This window comes from Ascaphus truei, chromosome 1, assembly GCF_040206685.1.
Source record: "Ascaphus truei isolate aAscTru1 chromosome 1, aAscTru1.hap1, whole genome shotgun sequence".
In the NCBI taxonomy this organism is placed as follows: Eukaryota; Metazoa; Chordata; class Amphibia; order Anura; family Ascaphidae; genus Ascaphus; species Ascaphus truei.
In genome coordinates this window covers 214872288-214899463 of record NC_134483.1, presented here as the reverse complement: position 1 = coordinate 214899463, position 27176 = coordinate 214872288, and the positions used below count along the sequence as shown (strand labels likewise).

Sequence of the window (27176 nt, the reverse complement as noted above, 5' to 3'; positions counted from 1 at the left end):
CTAAGCTGCCTGGTAATCTACTGAGACATCTCAAATATCTCAAACATAATATATGAACACAAAAAAGATGACATAACCTGGCGCATAAGTGTGTGGAAAAAATAGTCCCAAATGGTGCCGAGTAATGAAGTGATAGTTCTATAGTTACAACCTGGAGTGGCCGGTGAGCAACGAACTCAGTTCACAGTTCATGGGGCAAACAGATGGTTCTTCTCATATGATGGACTTGATCCTGCATGTTAAAATATCAAGCAGAGAGCAAACATTGCGCAGTATATTTAGACAAACAATGATTATTCCAAATGTTAAGGTTATCTAAAATGCCTACTTACTAGAAGTGGCTAGATCACGTGCAGGGGAGAGAATCTGTTCTTTAAACCCTCGGCCCCGGAAGCCTCTTGGTGTAGCACGAACCCCTCGTAGTGTCCCTGGCCTCCGTGGGTGTTGAAGGGATGTTTCTGCAGCTCCTGTCTTTAGAAATCCTGTACCTCTTTCTCCGTTTGGGGAACAAGAAGAAGGACGGAGGATTGCGCAGCACAATAAAACTTTTAATGGCACCTGCCTAAAAACACAATAAAATACTCACAAAAGGAGGTGAGTTTAAAAACAATACAGAAGTGCTCGGCCCAGCACACACACACAGCCGCCTCAGTCACTGATAGTCCGTTCCGGTACCGCGTGTACCTCGCGTGTATCCGGCGCTCTTGGGGGACGTCACTGTCTTCAGTACGACTGGCGGCCGGGATGACTGGGACACTGCTTCTTAGGCTCCTCCCTACGCGTTTCGTGACGGGGAACGTCACTTCGTCAGGGGAATGTGGAGCCTCTTCAATCCCGTGTCTGTTTTATAGCCGCCAAATTAACCCCTTACATGAAAGGGACCGTATGTGGCTAATGAATTGTAAATTTGATATTGTAATCATTTGTATTCAGATGGGTCTGAAAGGCCTCAAGCTCTTCAGGCGTACCCCTCCAGACGCACAGCACGTCATCGATGTAGCGTTTCCATAGTACCAGGTTTGCCCCATATGGGTTGTGGTTCAGGATATAATTATCTTCCCACAAACCCATAAATAAGTTTGCATAACTAGGAGCAAACCTGGTACCCATCGCAGTGCCTGGTACTATGGAAACGCTACATCGATGACGTGCTGTGCTTCTGGAGGGGTACGCCTGAAGAGCTTGAGGCCTTTCAGACCCATCTGAATACAAATGATTACAATATCAAATTTACATTTAATACCAGTTCACAATCAATCAACTTCCTAGATCTGACTCTATACATAGTAGATAATGAGATACAGACAAAAACATACTATAAGGAGGTAAGCGCCAACTCCTATGTCCTAGCATCCAGTCACCATCATCTGCATTGGATAAAAAATATCCCAAAAGGACAGGCGTTAAGGGTTAGACGAAACTGCTCACAAATAGAAGTGTATAACGAACAGATTAAGGAACTGGGCAATAAATTTAAGGATAGGAAGTATAAGGGGAGGCTTGTCAATAATGCTATTGAACAAGCTAATAGCACAGATAGAGAGTCTCTTATTCACCCTGTTAAGAAAATAGACGCCAGTACAAACAAGGTATTCCTTCCTTTTATCACGCAGTACAACGGTATATCAAAGGACATTGTTAAGGTGTTAACCAAACATTGGGGCATCTTGCAGAGAGATCCCATCCTACAATCTATACTGCCTGATAAACCTCAAGTGGTTTATAGAAGAGCCCAGAATTTAAAATCTGTGCTGGCCCCCAGTTGTCCTAAGAAAAAACAAGGACCAGGAGACACTATGTGGCTTAAGGATCTCAAGGGATATTTTCCCTGTAAAAAATGCATTGGGTGCAGTTATGGAATAAAATGCAAGGAATTCAGATCAAATGTTACCGGGAAAATGTTTGAAATCCGCACATTCATTAACTGTAAAACCAACTATTGTGTTTACCTCCTAGAATGCCCCTGTAAATTACAGTATGTGGGACGAACAGGGAGGCCGTTAAAACGAAGATTTGCCGAACATGTGTATAACATCAAGAAAGGGCTGGAGACACACAGTGTGTCCAACCACTTCAAAATACACCACAACATGTCCCCAGAGGGGCTCACATGTATCGGCATAGACTGCCCAAAGGTAGGCATAAGAGGGGGTGATAGACTGCAGAAGGTATCCCAGCAGGAGTCCTTCTGGATCTACACTCTACGCACACTCCAACCCAAAGGGTTAAATATTGATTTTGATTTAGCTTCCTTTTTATAACCTTGTGTACTTCGTGTTTTTTGACTAAATACATTTTTTGCTCCCATCCAGATTATTTTCAAGTTTTTCTATGTGATTTTAGTCTCTTACCAAGTACTATGAATTTATTGTTAAGTGCTTTCATTTTACATGCTTCCTTAAAACCCCGCTGGTATCATTCACCAGGATAATAGGAACATTCATTGCCATTCATTAGCCACATACGGTCCCTTTCATGTAAGGGGTTAATTTGGCGGCTATAAAACAGACACGGGATTGAAGAGGCTCCACAATCCCCTGACGAAGTGACGTTCCCCGTCACGAAACGCGTAGGGAGGAGCCTAAGAAGCAGTGTCCCAGTCATCCCGGCCGCCAGTCTTACTGAAGACAGTGACGTCACCGAAGAGCGCCGGATACACGCGAGGTACACGCGGTACCGGAACGGACTATCAGTGACTGAGGCGGCTGTGTGTGTGTGCTGGGCCGAGCACTTCTGTATTGTTTTTAAACTCACCTCCTTTTGTGAGTATTTTATTGTGTTTTTAGGCAGGTGCCATTAAAAGTTTTATTGTGCTGCGCAATCCTCTGTCCTTCTTCTTGTTCCCCAAACGGAGAAAGAGGTACAGGATTTCTAAAGACAGGAGCTGCAGAAACATCCCTTCAACACCCACGGAGGCCAGGGACACCACGAGGGGTTCGTGCTACACCAAGAGGCTTCCGGGGCCAAGAGGGTTTAAAGAACAGATTCTCTCCCCTGCACGTGATCTAGCCACTTCTAGTAAGTAGGCATTTTAGATAACCTTAACATTTGGAATAATCATTGTTTGTCTAAATATACTGCGCAATGTTTGCTCTCTGCTTGATATTTTAACATGCAGGATCAAGTCCATCATATGAGAAGAACCATCTGTTTGCCCCATGAACTGTGAACTGAGTTCGTTGCTCACCGGCCACTCCAGGTTGTAACTATAGAACTATCACTTCATTACTCGGCACCATTTGGGACTATTTTTTCCACACACTTATGCGCCAGGTTATGTCATCTATTTTTGTGTTCATATATTATGTTTGAGATATTTGAGATGTCTCAGTAGATTACCAGGCAGCTTAGTCATTTATGTGCACAGCACTGTAGTATTAGGTTTAGCGCTTGTCACAGTATATTTGTAATTATTATCTGTTTCTCTTCACACTGTATAGCTGCTGACTTACATATCACTCACATTCACCACTCATTATGGCACTCTTCACTAATAGAGCACTTAGAGGTTGCAATTTTGATGGGGTATTCGATGAGAATCCAGACTGTATGGATCTGGAATTAGAAAACTTAGAAACATATTTCTCAAAATTAGAGAAATTATTGCACCAGGAAGTGAAGCAAACCTGGGACTCTTATGCTCTGAGAAAATATCTAGAGGCTAAGAGAATCCCAAGGGGCCTACGGGTTCTTAAAGTCCCCACGTTAGATCAGGACAAAGAAGATTTTATGGAAGAATGGAATTTCATACTTGATCAATGTTCTGTTAGTCTCGTGCAGTTAGTGATCAAACAAAGAACATCCACTTTGGAGATCATTGACAGCGAGATTAATAAGATTAAGGTAAACCTGGAACCTTTCATGGAACTAAAAGAATATAAGGAACTAGAGGATAAAGTAATTTTAAGAATAGAAAAACTGGATAGGGAGACCAAATCAAATAAGCAAACAAAGTTTGCAAGAGATAAAAAGGACTATGAGGAAAATAAACAAAGAAATTGGAAAAAAGAATCAACAATTGCCATAACAGAAAATGTAGAGGGAGAAATCAGTGTAGTTCCACCGGTAACTAAGACTGGTAAAATAGCCCAAAAACAGTATGACCAAACAATTCCAAAAATTAAAACATCTAAGAATTTACAAATGAAGAAAAATGATAGCAAAGTTGATAAAAAAGATATAAAAGAATCAAAAAACCCCGGGAGCAGCCACACACGCTATGAAACATTTAAGTCACACATACCAGAAGGAGATCAAGCATTTAGAAATTACAGAGAGAGGTCACCAATATGGAGGCCCAATGAACGAGAAGAAAGAGATGGAGAATATAACAAAAGATTTACTCCTCCTTTTTTAGAGCAACGCAGAGGTCACAAGCCCTTTCACGAAGCCAAAAGAGAGAGCAGGAGAGAGTGGCAAGAACCCAGGGAGATAGAAAGAAAAAGATCACGGGCAGACGTCTCCGAGGAAAGAGAGGAGGAACAGGAAAAAAGAAAAAAATCAAATGCAGGCAGAGACTGGTAAAAAAACAGACTATCTTTAATATTAGTGATCACCCACTCACAGAAGTCGAGACAAAAGTGTTAGAAAAGGGTCTTAGCTTCGCGCAAGTACAGGGTCCTAACATGTTCAACACATTTATAGATGTGCACAAATATGTCAGAAAGCTCACACTCAAGAAATATTTCATTAAGGACGCTGTGACGAGGTCTGTAAATATGGATATACAAAACACGATTCCAGTCAAGCCCCCACTAACAACATTTAGAAAGAGTTCCTCCTTTTATCCCAAAATGTGCAAAGGGAAGTTTATTGATACATTTGCAGAAATGGTTATAGGAGATTTAGAAAATCTGAGCCAGGATTTCAAGTGCAAAAAACAAAACATGTCTACAGCTGAGAAAGAAGCGGTTAAATCACTGTCTAAAAACAATCAAATAGTGATAAAACCTGCCGACAAAGGGGGAGGGATAGTAGTCATGAACAGGGACTACTATCAGGAAGAAGCCCAACGAATATTGAGTGACAAGGGTACATATAAGACACTAACAGGTAACCCAACCAACGAGTACAGCATTGAGTTAACTGATATGTTGGAAAAAGGGCATGACACAGGGATTATTAGTAAAAAAGAGTTGGATTTTCTGGTGATTGAACAACCTAAAATTCCACTCTTTTACTTCATCCCGAAGATTCATAAGAATCCCTTAAGACCCCCAGGCAGACCCATAATCTCGGGGGTCGGGTCCCTCACATCCAATCTTTCCCAGTTTGTAGATTTTCTGCTACAGAAATATGTGGTAGAAATACCCTCTCATCTCAAAGACACGTCACATGTCCTACAGACAGTTCAGAATCTTAAATGGGATGAAGGTCTGATGTGGATAACATGTGACGTGGTATCTCTCTATACCATTATAGATCATCGAATGGGCCTTAGGGCCGTAGAAAAGGTCCTGTGTAGAGATGTCAATATGGAACCTCCGGTAAAAGATTTCATCCTAGAATCCATCAGACATATACTGACCCATAACTACTTCTCACATGAAGGTCAGTACTATCTCCAGACGTGCGGCACTGCGATGGGTACCAGGTTTGCTCCTAGTTATGCAAACTTATTTATGGGTTTGTGGGAAGATAATTATATCCTGAACCACAACCCATATGGGGCAAACCTGGTACTATGGAAACGCTACATCGATGACGTGCTGTGCGTCTGGAGGGGTACGCCTGAAGAGCTTGAGGCCTTTCAGACCCATCTGAATACAAATGATTACAATATCAAATTTACATTTAATACCAGTTCACAATCAATCAACTTCCTAGATCTGACTCTATACATAGTAGATAATGAGATACAGACAAAAACATACTATAAGGAGGTAAGCGCCAACTCCTATGTCCTAGCATCCAGTCACCATCATCCGCATTGGATAAAAAATATCCCAAAAGGACAGGCGTTAAGGGTTAGACGAAACTGCTCACAAATAGAAGTGTATAACGAACAGATTAAGGAACTGGGCAATAAATTTAAGGATAGGAAGTATAAGGGGAGGCTTGTCAATAATGCTATTGAACAAGCTAATAGCACAGATAGAGAGTCTCTTATTCACCCTGTTAAGAAAATAGACGCCAGTACAAACAAGGTATTCCTTCCTTTTATCACGCAGTACAACGGTATGTCAAAGGACATTGTTAAGGTGTTAACCAAACATTGGGGCATCTTGCAGAGAGATCCCATCCTACAATCTATACTGCCTGATAAACCTCAAGTGGTTTATAGAAGAGCCCAGAATTTAAAATCTGTGCTGGCCCCCAGTTGTCCTAAGAAAAAACAAGGACCAGGAGACACTATGTGGCTTAAGGATTTCAAGGGATATTTTCCCTGTAAAAAATGCATTGGGTGCAGTTATGGAATAAAATGCAAGGAATTCAGATCAAATGTTACCGGGAAAATGTTTGAAATCCGCACATTCATTAACTGTAAAACCAACTATTGTGTTTACCTCCTAGAATGCCCCTGTAAATTACAGTATGTGGGACGAACAGGGAGGCCGTTAAAACGAAGATTTCCCGAACATGTGTATAACATCAAGAAAGGGCTGGAGACACACAGTGTGTCCAACCACTTCAAAATACACCACAACATGTCCCCAGAGGGGCTCACATGTATCGGCATAGACTGCCCAAAGGTAGGCATAAGAGGGGGTGATAGACTGCAGTACCGGAACGGACTATCAGTGACTGAGGCGGCTGTGTGTGTGTGCTGGGCCGAGCACTTCTGTATTGTTTTTAAACTCACCTCCTTTTGTGAGTATTTTATTGTGTTTTCAGGCAGGTGCCATTAAAAGTTTTATTGTGCTGCGCAATCCTCTGTCCTTCTTCTTGTTCCCCAAACGGAGAAAGAGGTACAGGATTTCTAAAGACAGGAGCTGCAGAAACATCCCTTCAACACCCACGGAGGCCAGGGACACCACGAGGGGTTCGTGCTACACCAAGAGGCTTCCGGGGCCAAGAGGGTTTAAAGAACAGATTCTCTCCCCTGCACGTGATCTAGCCACTTCTAGTAAGTAGGCATTTTAGATAACCTTAACATTTGGAATAATCATTGTTTGTCTAAATATACTGCGCAATGTTTGCTCTCTGCTTGATATTTTAACATGCAGGATCAAGTCCATCATATGAGAAGAACCATCTGTTTGCCCCATGAACTGTGAACTGAGTTCGTTGCTCACCGGCCACTCCAGGTTGTAACTATAGAACTATCACTTCATTACTCGGCACCATTTGGGACAATTTTTTCCACACACTTATGCGCCAGGTTATGTCATCTATTTTTGTGTTCATAATTTAAAATAAGTGGTGCACAAAGGTTTTTTTCATGTGAGCTAACAGGGTCTGCACCTTTAAGTGGAAATAGTCATCTGGCAGTGAGTAATGTTCATTTTGTATGTTAAGTAAGCTAATAACTAATTATTAAAAGAAAAACAACTTTCACAAAGTGATTATACAACTGGAAACGTTTGTAGAATGACTATCATATGAGAAATCCAGCACCATCTGTAAAGAGATTAATAGGGTGATAAGTGCAACAGATAATGACATAGATTGGGGATTCTACCATAACAAATAGCGTCTCTCTGAGTTAAACCTAATTAAAGCTACAAATATCCCTTAGTCAGCAACATAACATGTAATTAAAGCACACAATAAAACATAACACAGGGGAACATAAAGTCTATAGATAATAATGTACACATGGAAAAGTAGAAATAAAATTACAAGACATCTCGATTTCCATATGAAACATCTGCCAGGGCAGAGGACAATTAAAATATAGGGATGGAATCAGATGGCAACATAAATTAATCTTAACTGAGGACTTGTATCCCAAGCTTTTTCAAATGATTATTTTAAACATGGAAACTGCATTATAGTCCTGTGTACAGACATAAAAAAAGATTAGACAATTGTCCAACATTTCTATTGTATACTTAAAAAATAGTAAAATCACACGCCTAGACTTACTAAACAGAGCTAAGGCGTGGCACATCGTATGGTCCATTCAGTTAGACACATTGATTTAGTTTTTATTATGATTATGCTGATAGTACCGAAATCTACCTAATTTACACGTTTTCTATGGAATTTGCTCTGCTTTCAGATTATTGGATATCAGGGGATCCAGGCACAACTTCATTGGTAGCTTGTGCTTTGTTCTGCTATCATACTATTGGATAGCAGGATTTTCATGCATTACCTTATTGGTAGCTTGGGCTTTAAGATGCGCGTGGGGGACCTCAAGCGTGTTCTCCTGACGAAGGACGCAGTTCCGAAATGCGTTGAGGTCACCTGATGTGCTTTCTCACTGGCTGGAGCAGGGAAGCAGAGGAGCACAGGCGGAGATACCATCACCATATGCAGATATAGTTCGGACTGATCTTCAGTGTCTGCACACAGTAAACCTGCCCGCTTTCCTATGTCCTCGTTTTTTCCCCTCTGTCATGATAATGTCATGAGATATTGGGTATTTTTAATCCCTCTGGTGCTAAAGGGGTTAATGAGCTACACTTTTAACAAGAATTCAAAATGCTGAGTCTGAAACAGGTCAGAACTGTTTCTTTGAACTGCTCTGAATTTCAAAGGGATTTACTTGAGGAGGGGTGTCCATGTGAATGGCCCACTCAATGTGTCAATTGAATTAATCAAGGTCTACAGACAGGGTTGCAGGAGAACAGCTTCAAGGTATGTTGTAGAAGGGGTGGGCTCATGAAGGTGCCCTAAGAGAGAATTGTACTTAAGTCTGGGCCAGGTTGTAAAACAGCACATCTGACCAGGGGCATGCTTGGAAAGCATGGCAGACCTCATCTTCTGAACCAGTGCCTCTCTGGGAAAAGTCCATAGCATGTGGTAATGTACTGTATAGGATTTTCTGTTTTACCCCTTTTATTTTAAGAAGCTGTTCTGCCTTATATTGTAATGTATGTCTATTTTGTAATACCTTTTCTGTAATTCAAGCACTGTATTTTTATATATATTAAAACATTTAATAAGTAATACTTTGGGCTGTGAATGAACTTTGTACATGCTGGAGAGAATAACGTGCTAAATTCGGGCACATGTTACTACAACTGATTTTGTGTTAAATTGCATAGTTTTTCCTACTGCACCGACACACTTTATTCGAGCAAATACCCGGTATGTACCTGGCAGATACCTGGAATGCGCCGCTCCTCACCTCTGACAAGCCCCGTTGCGTTTGCCTTCCCAGCCTGGGTTCATGCCTGGCTGATGGGCGGCTGATCTGTTAAATGATAATGATTAGGATTTAATAGGCTGCAATGCTTCGCGTGTCTACCAGATGGCATAAATTCATGAATTGTAATGCAGTATATATATATGTACTGTGCAGTATTGCAGCCAGCGGGAATAAAATGCTTCAATCCCTGCTGGAAAATAACTCAATACACTCGGGCAGAAAACAGTCACAAACCTCAATACACCCGGGTATACCCGAATTCGTGGGACTAGCCGAGCTCGAATAAAGTGTGTCGCCAGTGTATAATAAACAGGGACCTGGGGCCCATGCGGATATTTTAGTCTAAGATCTTTTATCATATCTGCATAACCTCTGGTGGTGGCAGTGGATGGTTATGATGTGCAATTGAGTTGGGGTTAAGACTAACTCACTGGTTCCTTGCAGAGGAGAAAGGGGGATAGGCTAGAGAAGCCTTGTGTAATAACCCTGGTTGCAAATCTAAAGTCACGTGCTCACTTGTGTGCTGTTCCTGGCGGTGGTATATTGGGACGGCTTGAGGTTCAAACCCATTTGAGGGACCCCTGAGTGGGTGAAGAGTGGGTACGCTTGCGAGCGTCGGTATTAACCCTTGTCCCGTATGCAGGTCACGTGCTAGCAGGGGGTCGTATGTGACACCCTCAGTGTGGTTTTATGCTAAGTCCTGTTTTTTTCACCCCATTTAAGTGCAGCGATGGGGGCTAATTGTCATTTGTGACTATGTTGTTTTAGTGTATTTACACTGGTAATTGTTTTATTGTGTTTCATCACTGGGAGGGAGGGGGTCTCCTTGCTGTGGAGAGGTTGTTATTTTCCCAGTGGTGTATATTGATTCAATTGTGTGTGGTCATTTGATTTTCTGAATAAATCTTTTAATTGCTAAATTTTTAGTAATTGATTTTATCAGCTAACTCTATTAGTGAGTTTAAACAATAATCCCTGGTGCGCTTTGTGTGTACCTTTTTCATTTATTTCTTTGAGACTCCTCTTTTGGGTAGACTCTTCTATAGGAGCGTTTGGGGAGGTGCTTCACACACAGCTGCAAGGGGAATGTGATGTTAAAAGAGAATACATTCACGGACAGTACGAGCACGGATTCCTTGCTGCGTTGTTTCCTATACTGGGATACTTACTCACTTACAATTCTTGAAATACACAAAGCACATGCCAAGGAGTAATGTTTCACTGACATTCATTCTACACATTCAATACCTTAGTAAGTTTACCGCTTCCATCTCCTCAGTCCTAACTCATTCCACCATAATGTTCCATCTTTACAATGGTAATCTGCTCCTAATCTGTCTCTTCCCCCCTTCTCTTCCTCCAGTCAATTTACAGTATAATGCTCCGGTCTGGCTCATTTATCTCCCATAGCACACCTTTGGTGCTCCTAAGTCCATACAATGATTACCTAAATCTTCCAAACTTAAATTTAAGACTTTAGTCCTTGCCTAAAAATCATGTTCATACATCCCAGACCTCGTCTTCTAATACTCACTACTCGTCACCTCTTCCCTCGTGACCAATCCAGCTGCCAATACTGTTTCAGGCTATCAAAACCCATTGTATTTCCTTCCCTGCAACATCAGACTCTCCCCCACCAGCCATCCATTTAAAGGTTTCCTAAAACCTCACTTGTTGAAGGAGTCTATCCAACATATTCCTAAACATTCTTATACCGAGAAGAACACTGTATGAAGCAAAGACACTAACATACAGATAAGGCCCTATATATAACGCACTCAAGGTCTGTGGGAGAGAGTACCCTACTGAGTGAATAGTTGCAGTACAAAGGAGAAAGTCTGGACCAAATAGTATGGGTAAATTATTGTTTATTAAAATACTTTATTAAGAATAAACTATTAAAATATAATGGAACCAGTCTAATGTTGTGAGTATAGGAACTGAAAGTATTCCGTGCTGATGCCCCGTAGGGGGTCTATATTTAGCAAGATATACTAAATATGTGACACCTGCACAATAATAACCGTGCAAGTGAGAAGTCCAAGTAAGACTAAAAACATCAGCACAATGAAAGACCAGAAGCACAGGTACCCAATGCCTAGTGAAACATGGCTAAAAGGGCTGCTTCTGATAGGTCATGACGTCACTGGATAGCCTGTAAATCGTAGCACTCACAGAAAGCACTGGTGTGTTATTAAACAAATATCACCTAACATTTAATGCCTCTCAGAAATATATAATACTGTAAAAGTAATATCAATTGAGGGCAACAATGTAGTGTGGTGAATAACGGTGTGAGGTAAATGTAAGCCCACACACTGATTGAAGACACACAAGTGCACACTTGCAATGTTTGCCACGGAGATAAGTGGACAAACACGTGAATGGAGTAGCTGGATTAGCTGAGTTGGCAGTAGAGAACCCTGCATAAACTAACCCTGAGCGCCAGTAACTACACACAGGGACGGAGGTGAAAATGTGAGGTCCCTACACACCAATATACAGTATGCTGACCCTGCGGGGATATAACAATGCAGCAGGATTGTGTACTCCCCCAAACTAACCCTCAGTAACATACCCCAACAACACACGGGGGGGTATCTTACACAAACCCCCCTCTCCCACCCTCTCGCAGTAGTTACTGTATAGAAATTTGTTTTTGCAAACTAAAAAATAATGTATTGTTATTGTTTAATCATTTATTTCAGTTAATCAGGCACAGGAAGGTATGATACAGGTACTTTACAGCACTGTAAGAACTGTATGGCACTCAAACTAACCATGTCTGCATTTATTGTTTCTTTTCATTTTCAGAACTGCAGCAGTGAAAAAAGGAAGGGGGGATGTGTAAGATAATAGTACGGTGTTCATGTACAAACCAGCCTGTATCTTACACAAACCCCCCTCTCTCAGTAGTTACTGTATAGAAATTCGTTTTTGCAAAAAAAAAAAAAAAAAATTATTTTAAACAAAATCTTTTGAAATACTGTATTTTCAGAGCTGCAGTCCCCCTCTCTCCCTGATCCCCCCCCATCTCGCAATGCCATAACGAAGAGAAAGACAAGAGCTACTGTACTGTATTATGCATTAAAAAATAAAATCTATTTTTTAAACCGACCCCCTATTGCAGACCTGAAATTTTTATGAACAGTTCAACAAACAAAGCATTGCACTTCACATTAGTTTGGGAAAAAATATATATAAAAACAAAAAATGTTTTATAAAAATTATTATATTTTTATTGTTTAATCAATCATTTCTGTTAATAATGCAATAAAATTCTATAGAAAAATACTATTTTCCTGCATTAAGGATTATCCAACATGTCTTCTGCCCAGCTCATGATAATCACGCTACAGTACATTTACGAGAATGGCTCTGTTGGAGGGCTCTGTTGTTCTGTTGTTGATAAGCTTTGAACTTCAAGTTGACTTATTTTGTTACAGTACAATAGCAGTTTTAGAAAGGCTTAGCTCAGCCTGTATCTCACACAACATGTTAATCTTATTACTAGTGGGGGGGAGGAGGAGTGTTGTGTTTAAGAAAAGGCAAGTTTAGAAGGGCTTAGCTTATCGCACTTGCGCATGCGTGGCATGGTTTGTGAGATGTTGATAAGAAGTTGAAATCCTTGAGCCTTGTGTGTGTGTGCGCGGGGGGGGGGGGGGGGGTGCGAGCTGTATTAAGGATTACCTGTACTGAAGTTCAAAAACATATTCTCAACAGGTCACCATAATGTTTTGATCTCCACACCCCCAAATAAAAATCACAGTACTACAGTATGCCACCCACCCTCAGAAAGAACATACATGACTAGTGTGGAATTAAAAAGCAACAGTACTGTTTGATTCTCATAATATTCATAATTGCTATGCAAGCCCATGTCAAGAAAATGTGCGCAGGAATGTACTATAAGGCCACGCTCGGGAAGATTCAAGCCAGAAAGCCATCCATTACAAATGAATGGTGTGGGAGAGGTGTACAGTACAGTACTGTAGATAAGAAGTTGAAATCCTTGAGCCTTGTGTGTGCGGGGACGAGAGCGCTGTTTGATGGATTATCAGTTCAAATAAATATTTTCAAAAGGTCATCATGTTCAATGCGCAAAAATGTGATACTGTGACATGCCTATGCGTTCCACTATGCTCTGCGTACTGTATACTACAGATACAGTACAGTACACATGCTGCTCTGTGTATAATACAGACATTGAATTGCTATTGGATTTTTATGATAACTTGCGATCGCCCACTTGAGCTTCCCGACGGTATTGGAGACAACGCTAAAATGCCCTTTTCTGATCCGGACAAAACGATAAACAAGCCGCGTGTTTAAGTCGGCACGATTCAAATAAATTGCGCGCTATGGGTATTCTGATCTACACACCGCGTTAAATGTTCGAATAACGGCCGCCCCATCAGTATATTCTCTTGAAAAAGGGTCATTTAGTTTAACCCTTTGGCCAAAGTGTTGTAAGCTTGCGAGCTACGACAAGGCAGACCCAGTTCGAAGTCCTAACACTACCAGATAAAATACTAATATACCTCTATTAGGATTAAAATTCTCATTTACCTCTATTAGGAGGGAGAAAGACCACATTGGATCTATATCCAGTAGAATGAAAGGACCTACTAACTTGGAAAGTGGGGAGGGGCGGGTTTAAAACCTGGGAAGGAGGAGCCACTAACCTCCAACAGCTGAGAATAAGTTAATGTATGTCTCTTTCCTATTTTGTCTCCGTCTGTCCTTAATTGGTGTATATGTCTGTTTTTCCTACTTGAAATATGTGTCTATCCTCTTTGATGTGTGTGTCTCTCTCTGACCTGTTTGGTGTGTGTCTCCCCTTGTCCTGTTTGGTGGGGTTGTATCTCTCCCTATCCTGTTTTGGGTGTGCGCGCATCTCTGCCTGTCCTGTTTGGTGTATGTGGAACCTCCTACCCTCACATGTATGTCTCTGTCCTGTTTGGTGTATGTGGAACCTCCTGCCCTCACGTGTATGTCTCTGTCCTGTTTGGTGTATGTGGAACCTCCTGCCCTCACGTGTATGTCTCTGTCCTGCTTGGTGTATGTGGAACCTCCTGCCCTCACGTGTATGTCTCTGTCCTGTTTGGTGTATGTGGAACCTCCTGCCCTCACGTGTATGTCTCTGTCCTGTTTGGTGTATGTGGAACCTCCTGCCCTCACGTGTATGTCTCTGTCCTGTTTGGTGTATGTGGAACCTCCTGCCCTCACGTGTATGTCTCTGTCCTGTTTGGTGTATGTGGAACCTCCTGCCCTCACGTGTATGTCTCTGTCCTGTTTGGTGTATGTGGAACCTCCTGCCCTCACGTGTATGTCTCTGTCCTGTTTGGTGTATGTGGAACCTCCTGCCCTCACGTGTATGTCTCTGTCCTGTTTGGTGTATGTGGAACCTCCTGCCCTCACGTGTATGTCTCTGTCCTGTTTGGTGTATGTGGAACCTCCTGCCATCACGTGTATGTCTCTGTCCTGCTTGGTGTATTTGGAACCTCCTGCGCTCACGTGTAGGTCTGTCCTGTTTGGTGTATGTGGATTCTCCTGCCCTCACGTGTATGTCTCTGTCCTGCTTGGTGTATGTGGAACCTCCTACCCTCACGTGTATGTCTCTGTCCTGTTTGGTGCATTTGAAACCTCCTGCGCTCACGTGTATGTCTCTGTCCTGCTTGGTGTATGTAGAACCTCCTGCGCTCACGTGTATGTCTCTGTCCTGCTTGGTGTATGTGGAACCTCCTGCCCTCACGTGTATGTCTCTGTCCTGCTTGGTGTATGTGGAACCTCCTGCCCTCACGTGTATGTCTCTGTCCTGCTTGGTGTATGTGGAACCTCCTGCCCTCACGTGTATGTCTCTGTCCTGCTTGGTGTATGTGGAACCTCCTGCCCTCACGTGTATGTCTCTGTCCTGCTTGGTGTATGTGGAACCTCCTACCCTCACGTGTATGTCTCTGTCCTGTTTGGTGTATGTGGAACCTCCTGCCCTCACGTGTATGTCTCTGTCCTGCTTGGTGTATGTGGAACCTCCTGCGCTCACGTGTATGTCTCTGTCCTGTTTGGTGTATGTGGAACCTCCTACCCTCACGTGTATGTCTCTGTCCTGCTTGGTGTATGTGGAACCTCCTGCCCTCACGTGTATGTCTCTGTCCTGTTTGGTGTATGTGGTACCTCCTGCCATCACGTGTATGTCTCTGTCCTGCTTGGTGTATTTGGAACCTCCTGCGCGCACGTGTAGGTCTCTGTCCTGTTTGGTGTATGTGGAATTTCCTGCCCTCACGTGTATGTCTCTGTCCTGCTTGGTGTATGTGGAACCTCCTACCCTCACGTGTATGTTTCTGTCCTGTTTGGTGTATGTGGAACCTCCTACCCTCACGTGTATGTCTCTGTCCTGTTTGGTGTATGTGGAACCTCCTACCCTCACGTGTATGTCTCTGTCCTGTTTGGTGTATGTGGAACCTCCTGCCCTCACGTGTATGTCTCTGTCCTGCTTGGTGTATGTAGAACCTCCTGCGCTCACGTGTATGTCTCTGTCCTACTTGGTGTATGTGGAACCTCCTGTCCTCACGTGTATGTCTCTGTCCTGTTTGGTATATGTGGAACCTCCTACCCTCACGTGTATGTCTCTGTCCTGTTTGGTGTATGTGGAACCTCCTGCGCTCACGTGTATGTCTCTGTCCGGTTTGGTGTATGTGGAACCTCCTGCGCTCACGTGTATGTCTCTGTCCTGCTTGGTGTATGTGGAACCTCCGGCGCTCACGTGTATGTCTCTGTCCTGCTTGGTGTATGTGGAACCTCCTACCCTCACGTGTATGTCTCTGTCCTGTTTGGTGTATGTGGAACCTCCTGCCCTCACGTGTATGTCTCTGTCCTGCTTGGTGTATGTGGAACCTCCTGCGCTCACGTGTATGTCTCTGTCCTGTTTGGTGTATGTGGAACCTCCTACCCTCACGTGTATGTCTCTGTCCTGCTTGGTGTATGTGGAAGCTCCTACCCTCACGTGTATGTCTCTGTCCTGTTTGGTGTATGTGGAACCTCCTGCCCTCACGTGTATGTCTCTGTCCTGCTTGGTGTATGTAGAACCTCCTGCGCTCACGTGTATGTCTCTGTCCTACTTGGTGTATGTGGAACCTCCTGTCCTCACGTGTATGTCTCTGTCCTGTTTGGTATATGTGGAACCTCCTACCCTCACGTGTATGTCTCTGTCCTGTTTGGTGTATGTGGAACCTCCTGCGCTCACGTGTATGTCTCTGTCCGGTTTGGTGTATGTGGAACCTCCTACCCTCACGTGTATGTCTCTGTCCTGTTTGGTGTATGTGGAACCTCCTGCGCTCACGTGTATGTCTCTGTCCTGCTTGGTGTATGTGGAACCTCCGGCGCTCACGTGTATGTCTCTGTCCTGCTTGGTGTATGTGGAACCTCCTACCCTCACGTGTATGTCTCTGTCCTGCTTGGTGTATGTGGAACCTACTGCCCTCACGTGTATGTCTCTGTCCTGCTTGGTGTATGTGGAACCTCCTGCCCTCACGTGTATGTCTCTGTCCTGCTTGGTGTATGTGGAACCTCCTACCCTCACGTGTATGTCTCTGTCCTGTTTGGTGTATGTGGAACCTCCTGCCCTCACGTGTATGTCTCTGTCCTGCTTGGTGAATGTAGAACCTCCTGCGCTCACGTGTATGTCTCTGTCCTACTTGGTGTATGTGGAACCTCCTGCCCTCACGTGTATGTCTCTGTCCTACTTGGTGTATGTGGAACCTCCTGCCCTCACGTGTATGTCTCTGTCCTGTTTGGTATATGTGGAACCTCCTACCCTCACGTGTATGTCTCTGTCCTGTTTGGTGTATGTGGAACCTCCTACCCTCACGTGTATGTCTCTGTCCTGTTTGGTGTATGTGGAAACTCCTGCGCTCACGTGTATGTCTGTCCGGTTTGGTGTATGTGGAACCTCCTGCCCTCACGTGTTTGTCTCTGTCCTGTTTGGTGTATATGGAACCTCCTACCCTCACGTGTATGTCTCTGTCCTGCTTGGTGTATGTGGAACCTCCTACCCTCACGTGTATGTCTCTGTCCTGTTTGGTGTATGTGGAACCTCCTGACCTCACGTGTATGTCTCTGTCCTGCTTGGTGTATGTAGAACCTCCTGCGCTCACGTGTATGTCTCTGTCCTACTTGGTGTATGTGGAACCTCCTGTCCTCACGTGTATGTCTCTGTCCTGTTTGGTATATGTGGAACCTCCTACCCTCACGTGTATGTCTCTGTCCTGTTTGGTGTATGTGGAACCTCCTGCGCTCACGTGTATGTCTCTGTCCGGTTTGGTGTATGTGGAACCTCCTACCCTCATGTGTATGTCTCTGTCCTGTTTGGTGTATGTGGAACCTCCTGCGCTCACGTGTATGTCTCTGTCCTGCTTGGTGTATGAGGAACCTCCGGCGCTCACGTGTATGTCTCTGTCCTGCTTGGTGTATGTGGAACCTCCTACCCTCACGTGTATGTCTCTGTCCTGCTTGGTGTATGTGGAACCTCCTGCCCTCACGTGTATGTCTCTGTCCTGCTTGGTGTATGTGGAACCTCCTGCCTAACGTGTATGTCTCTGTCCTGCTTGGTGTATGTGGAACCTCCTACCCTCACGTGTATGTCTCTGTCCTGTTTGGTGTATGTGGAACCTCCTGCCCTCACGTGTATGTCTCTGTCCTGCTTGGTGTATGTGGAACCTCCTGCGCTCACGTGTATGTCTCTGTCCTGTTTGGTGTATGTGGAACCTCCTACCCTCACGTGTATGTCTCTGTCTTGCTTGGTGTATGTGGAACCTCCTACCCTCACGTGTATGTCTCTGTCCTGTTTGGTGTATGTGGAACCTCCTGCCCTCACGTGTATGTCTCTGTCCTGCTTGGTGTATGTAGAACCTCCTGCGCTCACGTGTATGTCTCTGTCCTACTTGGTGTATGTGGAACCTCCTGCGCTCACGTGTATGTCTCTGTCCTGCTTGGTGTATGTGGAACCTCCTGCCCTCACGTGTATGTCTCTGTCCTGTTTGGTATATGTGGAACCTCCTACCCTCACGTGTATGTCTCTGTCCTGTTTGGTGCATTTGGAACCTCCTGCGCTCACGTGTATGTCTCTGTCCTACTTGGTGTATGTGGAACCTCCTACCCTCACGTGTATGTCTCTGTCCTGTTTGGTGTATGTGGAACCTCCTGCGCTCACGTGTATGTCTCTGTCCTGCTTGGTGTATGTGGATCCTCCTGCCCTCAAGTGTATGTCTCTGTCCTGCTTGGTGTATGTGGAACCTCCGTGCCCTCACGTGTATGTCTCTGTCCTGTTTGGTGTATGTGGAACCTCCTACCCTCACGTGTAGGTCTCTGTCCTGCTTGGTGTATGTGGAACCTCCTGCCCTCACGTGTATGTCTCTGTCCTACTTGGTGTATGTGGAACCTCCTGCGCTCACGTGTATGTCTCTGTCCTACTTGGTGTATGTGGAACCTCCTACCCTCACGTGTATGTCTCTGTCCTGTTTGGTGTATGTGGAACCTCCTGCGCTCACGTGTATGTCTCTGTCCTGCTTGGTGTATGTGGAACCTCCTACCCTCACGTGTATGTCTCTGTCCTACTTGGTGTATGTGGAACCTCCTACCCTCACGTGTATGTCTCTGTCCTGTTTGGTGTATGTGGAACCTCCTGCGCTCACGTGTATGTCTCTGTCCTGCTTGGTGTATGTGGAACCTCCTGCCCTCACGTGTATGTCTCTGTCCTGCTTGGTGTATGTGGAACCTCCTGCCCTCACGTGTATGTCTCTGTCCTGTTTGGTGTATGTGGAACCTCCTGCCCTCACGTGTAGGTCTCTGTCCTGCTTGGTGTATGTGGAACCTCCTGCCCTCACGTGTATGTCTCTGTCCTGCTTGGTGTATGTGGAACCTCCTGCCCTCACGTGTATGTCTCTGTCCTGTTTGATGTATGTGGAACCTCCTGCGCTCACGTGTATGTCTCTGTCCTGCTTGGTGTATGTGGAACCTCCTGCCCTCACGTGTATGTCTCTGTCCTGCTTGGTGTATGTGGAACCTCCTGCCCTCACGTGTATGTCTCTGTCCTGTTTGGTGTATGTGGAACCTCCTACCCTCACGTGTATGTCTCTGTCCTACTTGGTGTATGTGGAACCTCCTACCCTCACGTGTATGTCTCTGTCCTGTTTGGTATATGTGGAACCTCCTGCCCTCACGTGTATGTCTCTGTCCTGTTTGATGTATGTGGAACCTCCTGCCCTCACGTGTATGTCTCTGTCCTGCGTGGTGTATGTGGAACCTCCTGCCCTCACGTGTATGTCTCTGTCCTGCTTGGTGTATGTGGAACCTCCTGCCCTCACGTGTATGTCTCTGTCCTGTTTGGTGTATGTGGAACCTCCTACCCTCACATGTATGTCTCTGTCCTACTTGGTGTATGTGGAACCTCCTACCCTCACGTGTATGTCTCTGTCCTGCTTGGTGTATGTGGAACCTCCGGCGCTCACGTGTAGGTCTCTGTCCTGCTTGGTGTATGTGGAACCTCCTACCCTCACGTGTATGTTTCTGTCCTGTTTGGTGTATGTGGAACCTCCTGCCCTCACGTGTATGTCTCTGTCCTGTTTGGTGTATGTGGAACCTCCTGCCCTCACGTGTATGTCTCTGTCCTGCTTGGTGTATGTGGAACCTCCTGTCCTCACGTGTATGTCTCTGTCCTACTTGGTGTATGTGGAACCTCCTGTCCTCACGTGTGTCTGAGAGTTGCTGTCTGCCCTGGTGTTTTATTTTATTTGTCTGTTTGCGCCCTCTTTGGTATGTTTTTTGGGCATGTTTTGTGACTGTGTACCCTGATTTGTGTGTTTACAGTATCTAATGTACAATATTTGCCCCATTTTGTGTATGTGTTTTAGATTTCAACTATTCCGACTCAGCAAATGAGCATTATGAATAGGGGAGCATTGGGAGAAAAAGGCTGCGAAGCACTACCTTAGATTTACCCAGTCACTGCCAGAGGCGTAAGCAATGCATTACTTTATAGCACATGCCAGTCAAGGAGATAACAAATATATTTTAAAAACATTTTTTAAAAACGGTTTGTTAGACATATTGGAAATAACATACAGTTTGTTATTTTTCTTTATTTGTTACATTGTACTGGCAAAATGAAGTACTGTAGAAAATAAATTAAAGAAAATCCTAAAACATTTTAAAAAGATCCATGCCCAACTAACACGTTTCGTGACAAAATGACTACTGTATACTTTGTAATAGTTGTATATTTTCAGAGTCGTTTTAAATCCAAATGTACTGCCCCACAGCATTTCAAAGTCACTTCTTCATCTGGTAAGAACTTAACAATTATGTCCTTTTAAAAGAGAACCGTTATCAAAAGCACAAGTTTGAAAATATGAAAAAAGGAATGTATTCTGTAAACACATTATTTACAGAATTTTTTATGTAGCTATTCACTCCATTATGGCAGCAAAGTGGATGGTGTAGCACAATAATATTCCAGCGCTCATATTTAAATTGTACCCGTATTGCTTGTCTTTAAATAATGCTGCATAATATTAGGCCCGTGAAGTTTAACTTAAAAATAATTTGCTTGCTGCTTTTCTAAAAGTCCCCCAACACTAAAAAACAAAACAAAAGGAAACTCAATAGATTAGGTTGCATTAAAACAAACAATTCCTTTTTTTTTTTTTTTTATCCCTTTCTTAGATTTCAAGAAAATAGAGAGACAGTGCTCTTGGACATAGTTTGCTCATTAATGTGATTGCATTGCTGAATGTTAACACATTTATTGATTCCTCCTCAGGACCCAGCACTACTTCTTCACAGATTCCCTTTGATAAACTGCCAGTTAAATCTGACCTCTGCTGAATAAAGTTGATGAGCTCTGTTTCTTAGCACCATGTGTAGATAAAATAAAGAAAAGGGTCTCTAAATTTTAACATTGTTAACCAAGAGCTCCATCTTCTTGAGTTTGCGCTTATTCTTTGGCATTGGCTTGTCATAGAGACCGCTTTTGAGCAGGTGTTCCTTGCTGTGATGGACCTGCGCACCGTGCTGCAGCTGGAAGGAGCACAGGGCTTGGAGAGGGCGGAGGATAGTCTGTCAAATGAATCACAAGAGAAACACGATAAAGGAAACGATAATAATGCACGGCGCAATGTATCTGCTCTCTTGGTGTATCTGGACCCCCTTTTATCAAAACTATACTGAGTATACAAACACTGTCCATATTACAGTGCAGAATGAGTACTGTACAATTGTAATTTATTTGGAGCAGATAGCATCTAATCCCGTAGCCTGTGCAGGAGCTGCTAAGCACGTACTGTACCAATCTGGGGGTCAATGGGCATAATTACATTATTATAAGTAAAATCTGTAAATGTACTTCTTATTCTTTACACTGAAAGGGGTGTAACGATAGAAGCTAGTACAACGGGAAAAAGTGACAAGTCAGATTTAAACTAATAGCTGGGACATTTAATAAGTAATATGTAATATTTAATGAATCATTTAACCAAAAATGATTATTTTTCCATTAGTTTAAAACATTTTTTTTTAACAATATTAAATACAGGATTCTAACTATTTAGGTATAGGAGCAAAAAGGAAGCATATCACCACATAAAAAGGAGAGATGACAGAAACAGAGTGATACCAATAGTTAATAATATGGGGCATAATTTACTATGCATGTGCTATGTTACAAGTGATGCTGGGGTCTGTGCCCTAGTTAGTATGCGTGTGCCATGTTACAAGTGACGCTGGGGTCTGTGCCCTAGTTACTATGCGTGTGCTATGTTACAAGTGACGCTGGGGTCTGTGCCCTAGTTACTATGCGTGTGCTAAGTTACAAGTGACGCTGGGGTCTGTGCCCTAGTTACTATGCATGTGCTATGTTACAAGTGACGCTGGGGTCTGTGCCCTAGTTACTGTGTGTGCTATGTTACAAGTGACGCTGTGGTCTGTGCCCTAGTTACTATGTGTGTGCTATGTTACAAGTGACGCTGGGGTCTGTGCCCTAGTTACTATGAATGTGCTATGTTACAAGTGATGCTGGGGTCTGTGCCCTAGTTACTATGCGTGTGCTATGTTACAAGTGACGCTGGGGTCTGTGCCCTAGTTACTATGCGTGTGCTATGTTACAAGTGACGCTGGGGTCTGTGCCCTAGTTACTATGCATGTGCTATGTTACAAGTGACGCTGGGGTCTGTGCCCTAGTTACTGTGTGTGCTATGTTACAAGTGACGCTGTGGTCTGTGCCCTAGTTACTATGTGTGTGCTATGTTACAAGTGACGCTGGGGTCTGTGCCCTAGTTACTATGAATGTGCTATGTTACAAGTGACGCTGGGGTCTGTGCCCTAGTTACTATGAATGTGCTATGTTACAAGTGACGCTGGGGTCTGTGCCCTAGTTACTATGTGTGTGCTATGTTACAAGTGACGCTGGGGTCTGTGCCCTAGTTACTATGAATGTGCTATGTTACAAGTGACGCTGGGGTCTGTGCCCTAGTTACTATGAATGTGCTATGTTACAAGTGATGCTGGGGTCTGTGCCCTAGTTACTATGCGTGTGCTATGTTACAAGTGATGCTGGGGTCTGTGCCCTAGTTACTATGAATGTGCTACTGTATGTTACAAGTGACGCTGGAGTCTGTGCCCTAATTTCTATACAGTGAAGGTTTACAGCCCTTTATCGGTAAGATTTCAGTTCCATCCAAATTATAATTTTTTTCATTTGATCGGAGCTGAAATATTTCCAAGCAAGGGGAGAAGGCATCTTTACAGCATATTGAAGGAGGATCTATGAATCAAGGTAAAGAAAAAAAAATAGTTTGCTCTTGACTCCTGCCAGTGTTTTTATTGGTGTTTTAATCGAGTTTCCAACATTAGATACAGTTTGTTAGATGTGGAGGTTTATGTCATGTCAGACCTGGCAGAGATTTTTGATGCTAAGAAATAAGAGAAATAAAATGACACAATGTTATAAATCCCATACAATCTACGGTTTGCTTAACTCCTCCCTAACTTCTCCTGCCCCCCAGTCTGCAACCTGCAAGCATGAGGGGCAAATTAGAGCCAAAATACTGTGTTGAAGGAAAAAAAACAGTATCAAAGGGCTTCTTATATGGCTACATTCATAGAACTGTGAGGTCAAGTGGGTTAAGCCAGGGGTGAGCAAACCGGGGGGCGCAAGATTTTCTGGGGGGGGGGGGGGGCGCAGCAGTTCCAGAGGTCCCGCGCTCTCCCCCAAGGCATTTAAATGAAATGCCAGGGGATCACGCGAGGGCTCTCTAACTAACTTACCTTGGCTTCCAGCGACGCATCATCATGGTAACCCGGCATCAAGTGACGCCGCTGCGTCATTTGACACTGGAGCTGAGCGGGGGGGGGGGGGGGGGAGGGGGGGGGAGGGGGCAAGCAGGGGAGGAGAGTAGGCAGGGCGGTGCAGTGGGGAAAGACTGTGCACCCCTGGGTTAAGCAGCGGTTCTTAACCCCTTAGTTGCCAGATAACTCTTATCTGTACCCCAACGGTGATCAGGTCTTTGGAGTAACCTACTCATATGGAATTAGATGGATTCATCTTGGTGCATTGCTCGGGTTATTTCTAAAACCTGTGGCAGGGAGTCCCCGAAAATGGGGTTTTAAAACCACTGCCCTACTGCCATATAGTATGTGACCTCGTGTTCTCTAAGGAGGACTGCACCATTAATTAGTATGTCATTTCTAAATATGTTAGGTGTAAAACTTTGGAAAACTCACTGGTCACATAGCAAATGGTAATATACTGGTTATCGGAAATCTTTTCAACTATAAAATCACATTGCCCTTCTAAATACTGCTGCACCTAAATCTAAATGACAGAACTTGATAAGTTACTAATTCAATTATACAATTCTAATCAGAATAGCAACTATCATAAGAAGTTACATGTATGACATTACTTCTACTTTTTAATATTTCTATAGCCTGCTTTTTACTAATAGTAATATTATGTGCATATGCTGTCTCTAAAGAACTAATTCTTCAATTAAACATATGTAACATACTGTACTAGATATATGTTTAACTTTCTAACATAAAAAAACTGACAAGTGTCCTGTCTTACACATAAAATGTACAATACACGTCTTATTTCTTGGGACTTACTAAAGTACTGCTGACATTATTTTAATAATACTAATACCCACCTCCTGAATGCCAACATTCTTTTCCATAATTGAAAGTGCAATAGCAGCACATTCCAGGGTAGAAAGACACGTGTTAGTAGGCTGAGTTCGAATTACATATTGACTTGATATAGTGGTTTTCAACTGCACCTACAAAAATAAAATCAGACAAAAACATATTCATCACAGGGGACAAAGGTCTCTCTCAAGAATGTCTCCTTTCTTTCACTCGTTCCATCTGTTCTCTCATGCCTGAAACCTTTCTCACTCTGTGTCCTCTACCTCTGGAGCTGCCTTCCCATAATTATAAGCCAAACACTCTTGAAGTTCTCTATTAAAATTCACCTATTCAATGAAAAATGTCATTACTTTTGAAAACATCCGCTTGAAAAAAAAAGGGTGTTTGTGCCGAACTTCTTTGTCTTTGTCACTATTTTGTCACTGAAATTGTATTTGTGATGGTGATGTTTTTATTTAAAATCCAAACACAATTTCAGTGAGAAACCGCAAAGAAATTTGACTTAAAGCGCGTGCTCGCCACCACGCCACCCGTTTTAGCTATTTGCATGTTTATATTTATACTAACTGTGAATTCCTCGTGACTGTGTGTGTGTCTGTGTGACAGGTATAATAATACAGGCACTGGGGTTGGCAGTGTGGCTGTTCCTGCGTGTGCACTGAGTGTACCATGTGCATGTGCGCTGAGCCCGCCCGCCACTGTGCATGTGCGGCGAGCCCGGCCACCACTTCCCATCGCTGGCTCCAACCTCTGTGTGCGCTGGAATTGAAAGAAACCACTTTGAGGTCTGCGCATGCGGGGGAGAGGGCCCGCACAGTATTAGCGTGACGTCCCTTCTGTCATGGAATTCTGTTACCACACAAGGGATTTTTTTCCTATCAAAACTCTGTAGGTGCCATCAAAGAAGTTTCACTTCAAAAAGATTTATCCTCTTAGTTATATACTATTAACCTATTACTATTTACCCAACACCCGTATTGCCTCTGTTTTGTATCCCAGTGCATACTTTGAAAACAGATTGAAATCTCAATGTAGCTTTCCGGGTCAAAAGTGTTATACATAATGCATACAGTATATACAGTTGCTTCTTAAGACTGCATATATCCCAGCGTACAGTATCACTTGGATTGTGAGGAATCTTAGACCATGGATTCAGTTCTCTAAGAGGCCTGCTGTCTGATCCTGACCCTTTATGTTTAGAATGGAATCACAAATCATATCAATCACAGCAAACTGGATTTGTGAATTACAATTTGCAATGGAAGCAAAAATATGAAAAACAACGGTTGCTTTCTGTTATAAATCACTAAATATTTATGAGGCAGAGGAAGCCAAAGTGCTTATGCAAATGGGAAGGGTAGCAGAACTAGGCTGAGTATTAATTTTGGGTGATTTAAAGTATCTTGACATTTTACAAGTAAAATCAGAAGTACACCTGAAGGACACACACGGTTTTAGATATTCTAAAGTGCAATTATCTGACCCAAATAATGTCCAGAATTGGGGCAGTACAGGATCTAGATGTAACTAAGCAGACGTAATTACAAAGATTTAAGTGAGGGTATATTTGAGAAACCACTATCAATATGTGGCTGCATTTAAATTAATGTATCCTAAAGAGAGCTATTTATCTGTCCAGTACATTTAAAAAGGCACGCTATAAGCATGTATGAAATAGTCCACAATGAATATATTGACATGCAGTTCCTTCTCTCAAGGTCTGAACAATTGACACTGTGTCATCCACTGGGATTAGGCAGTAAAAAATGAGGACTTTTCTGCACTTGGAGACTGATGGCAGACACCTTAGATACAGTATGGTTAGGAACAGACTCAATACTGTATCTTTTCAAAAAGGGACTATATATGGGCTATGCAGAACAATATAGGGGCAACATTTATCCAGGAACCCAGGAAATAATTTGTGTTGCCTTGTGATACATAATTGGCCTACTGTACGACAATGTTTTGTGGTTGCATTCCACTGGATCAATTAAGTATAATTAGAGGATTAGTACAGAATATAGCGAGAGATGGAATAGGATTGGCATGTATTTTTTATTCACCCAGAACCTCTGGATTTATTTTGCAGAATATTATATTAGTAAATTATCTTACTTCACAGAATATGATTGTAATATATATATCTGTCATTGAATGAGAAACTCAAGGAGAGCAGTGTTATGCGTTAATTGGTGAGCAATAACTGCACATTTCCTAATTTTTGCCCTTTGTGTAACAGACCCATAAATAACAAAAGTAATAACAATAACACTTTGATGTTGAACGTATGACGTTTTTGAAAAATAACTTTCACATTGGGTACTCTTATATTCTTGTACCTGTACTATAAAACCAGTATGTTAATTCTGTAAAGCCATCAGTACATAAGTCATTCATTTAATATACATACAACAACTTGTAATGGTAACTTTAATACCCATTCAATCCAATTAAAGTGAAACATTGTTTTACAATTACAAAGTCTCATTTTCCAACATATTGGATCATAGCAAATTCTGTTTTTCCGAAATAATATTTTGTTGTGAAAAGTATAATAAAAAGAAAGACACTAAGGAATTTCGATTACATTTGTTTGGTTCAAAGTAAATAGATGTTGTAAACTTCCTGTAAGAGATGTGTGCAGAGGTATGCAATGGAGACTGTTTAGAAGGTGAAACTAAAATAAGTATAATAAAATAAGGCTTTATTGCGCCTG

At 42.9% G+C, this 27176-nt stretch overlaps 1 protein-coding gene across 1 annotated transcript in view; it reads right to left on the bottom strand.

Moving 5' to 3' along the window:
* Positions 1-20012: 20012 nt before the first annotated feature.
* The window catches only part of DTWD2 (DTW motif tRNA-uridine aminocarboxypropyltransferase 2), a 219075-nt gene continuing 211911 nt past the window's right edge, over positions 20013-27176 (bottom strand). Inside the window, exons 6-7 of the mRNA XM_075601155.1 lie at positions 24460-24588; positions 20013-21370 (exon numbers count right to left, since the gene is read on the bottom strand). Coding sequence (XP_075457270.1) covers positions 21200-21370; positions 24460-24588 — 300 coding nt within the window. The 3' untranslated portion in view covers positions 20013-21199. The remainder of the gene's footprint in view (positions 21371-24459; positions 24589-27176) is intronic.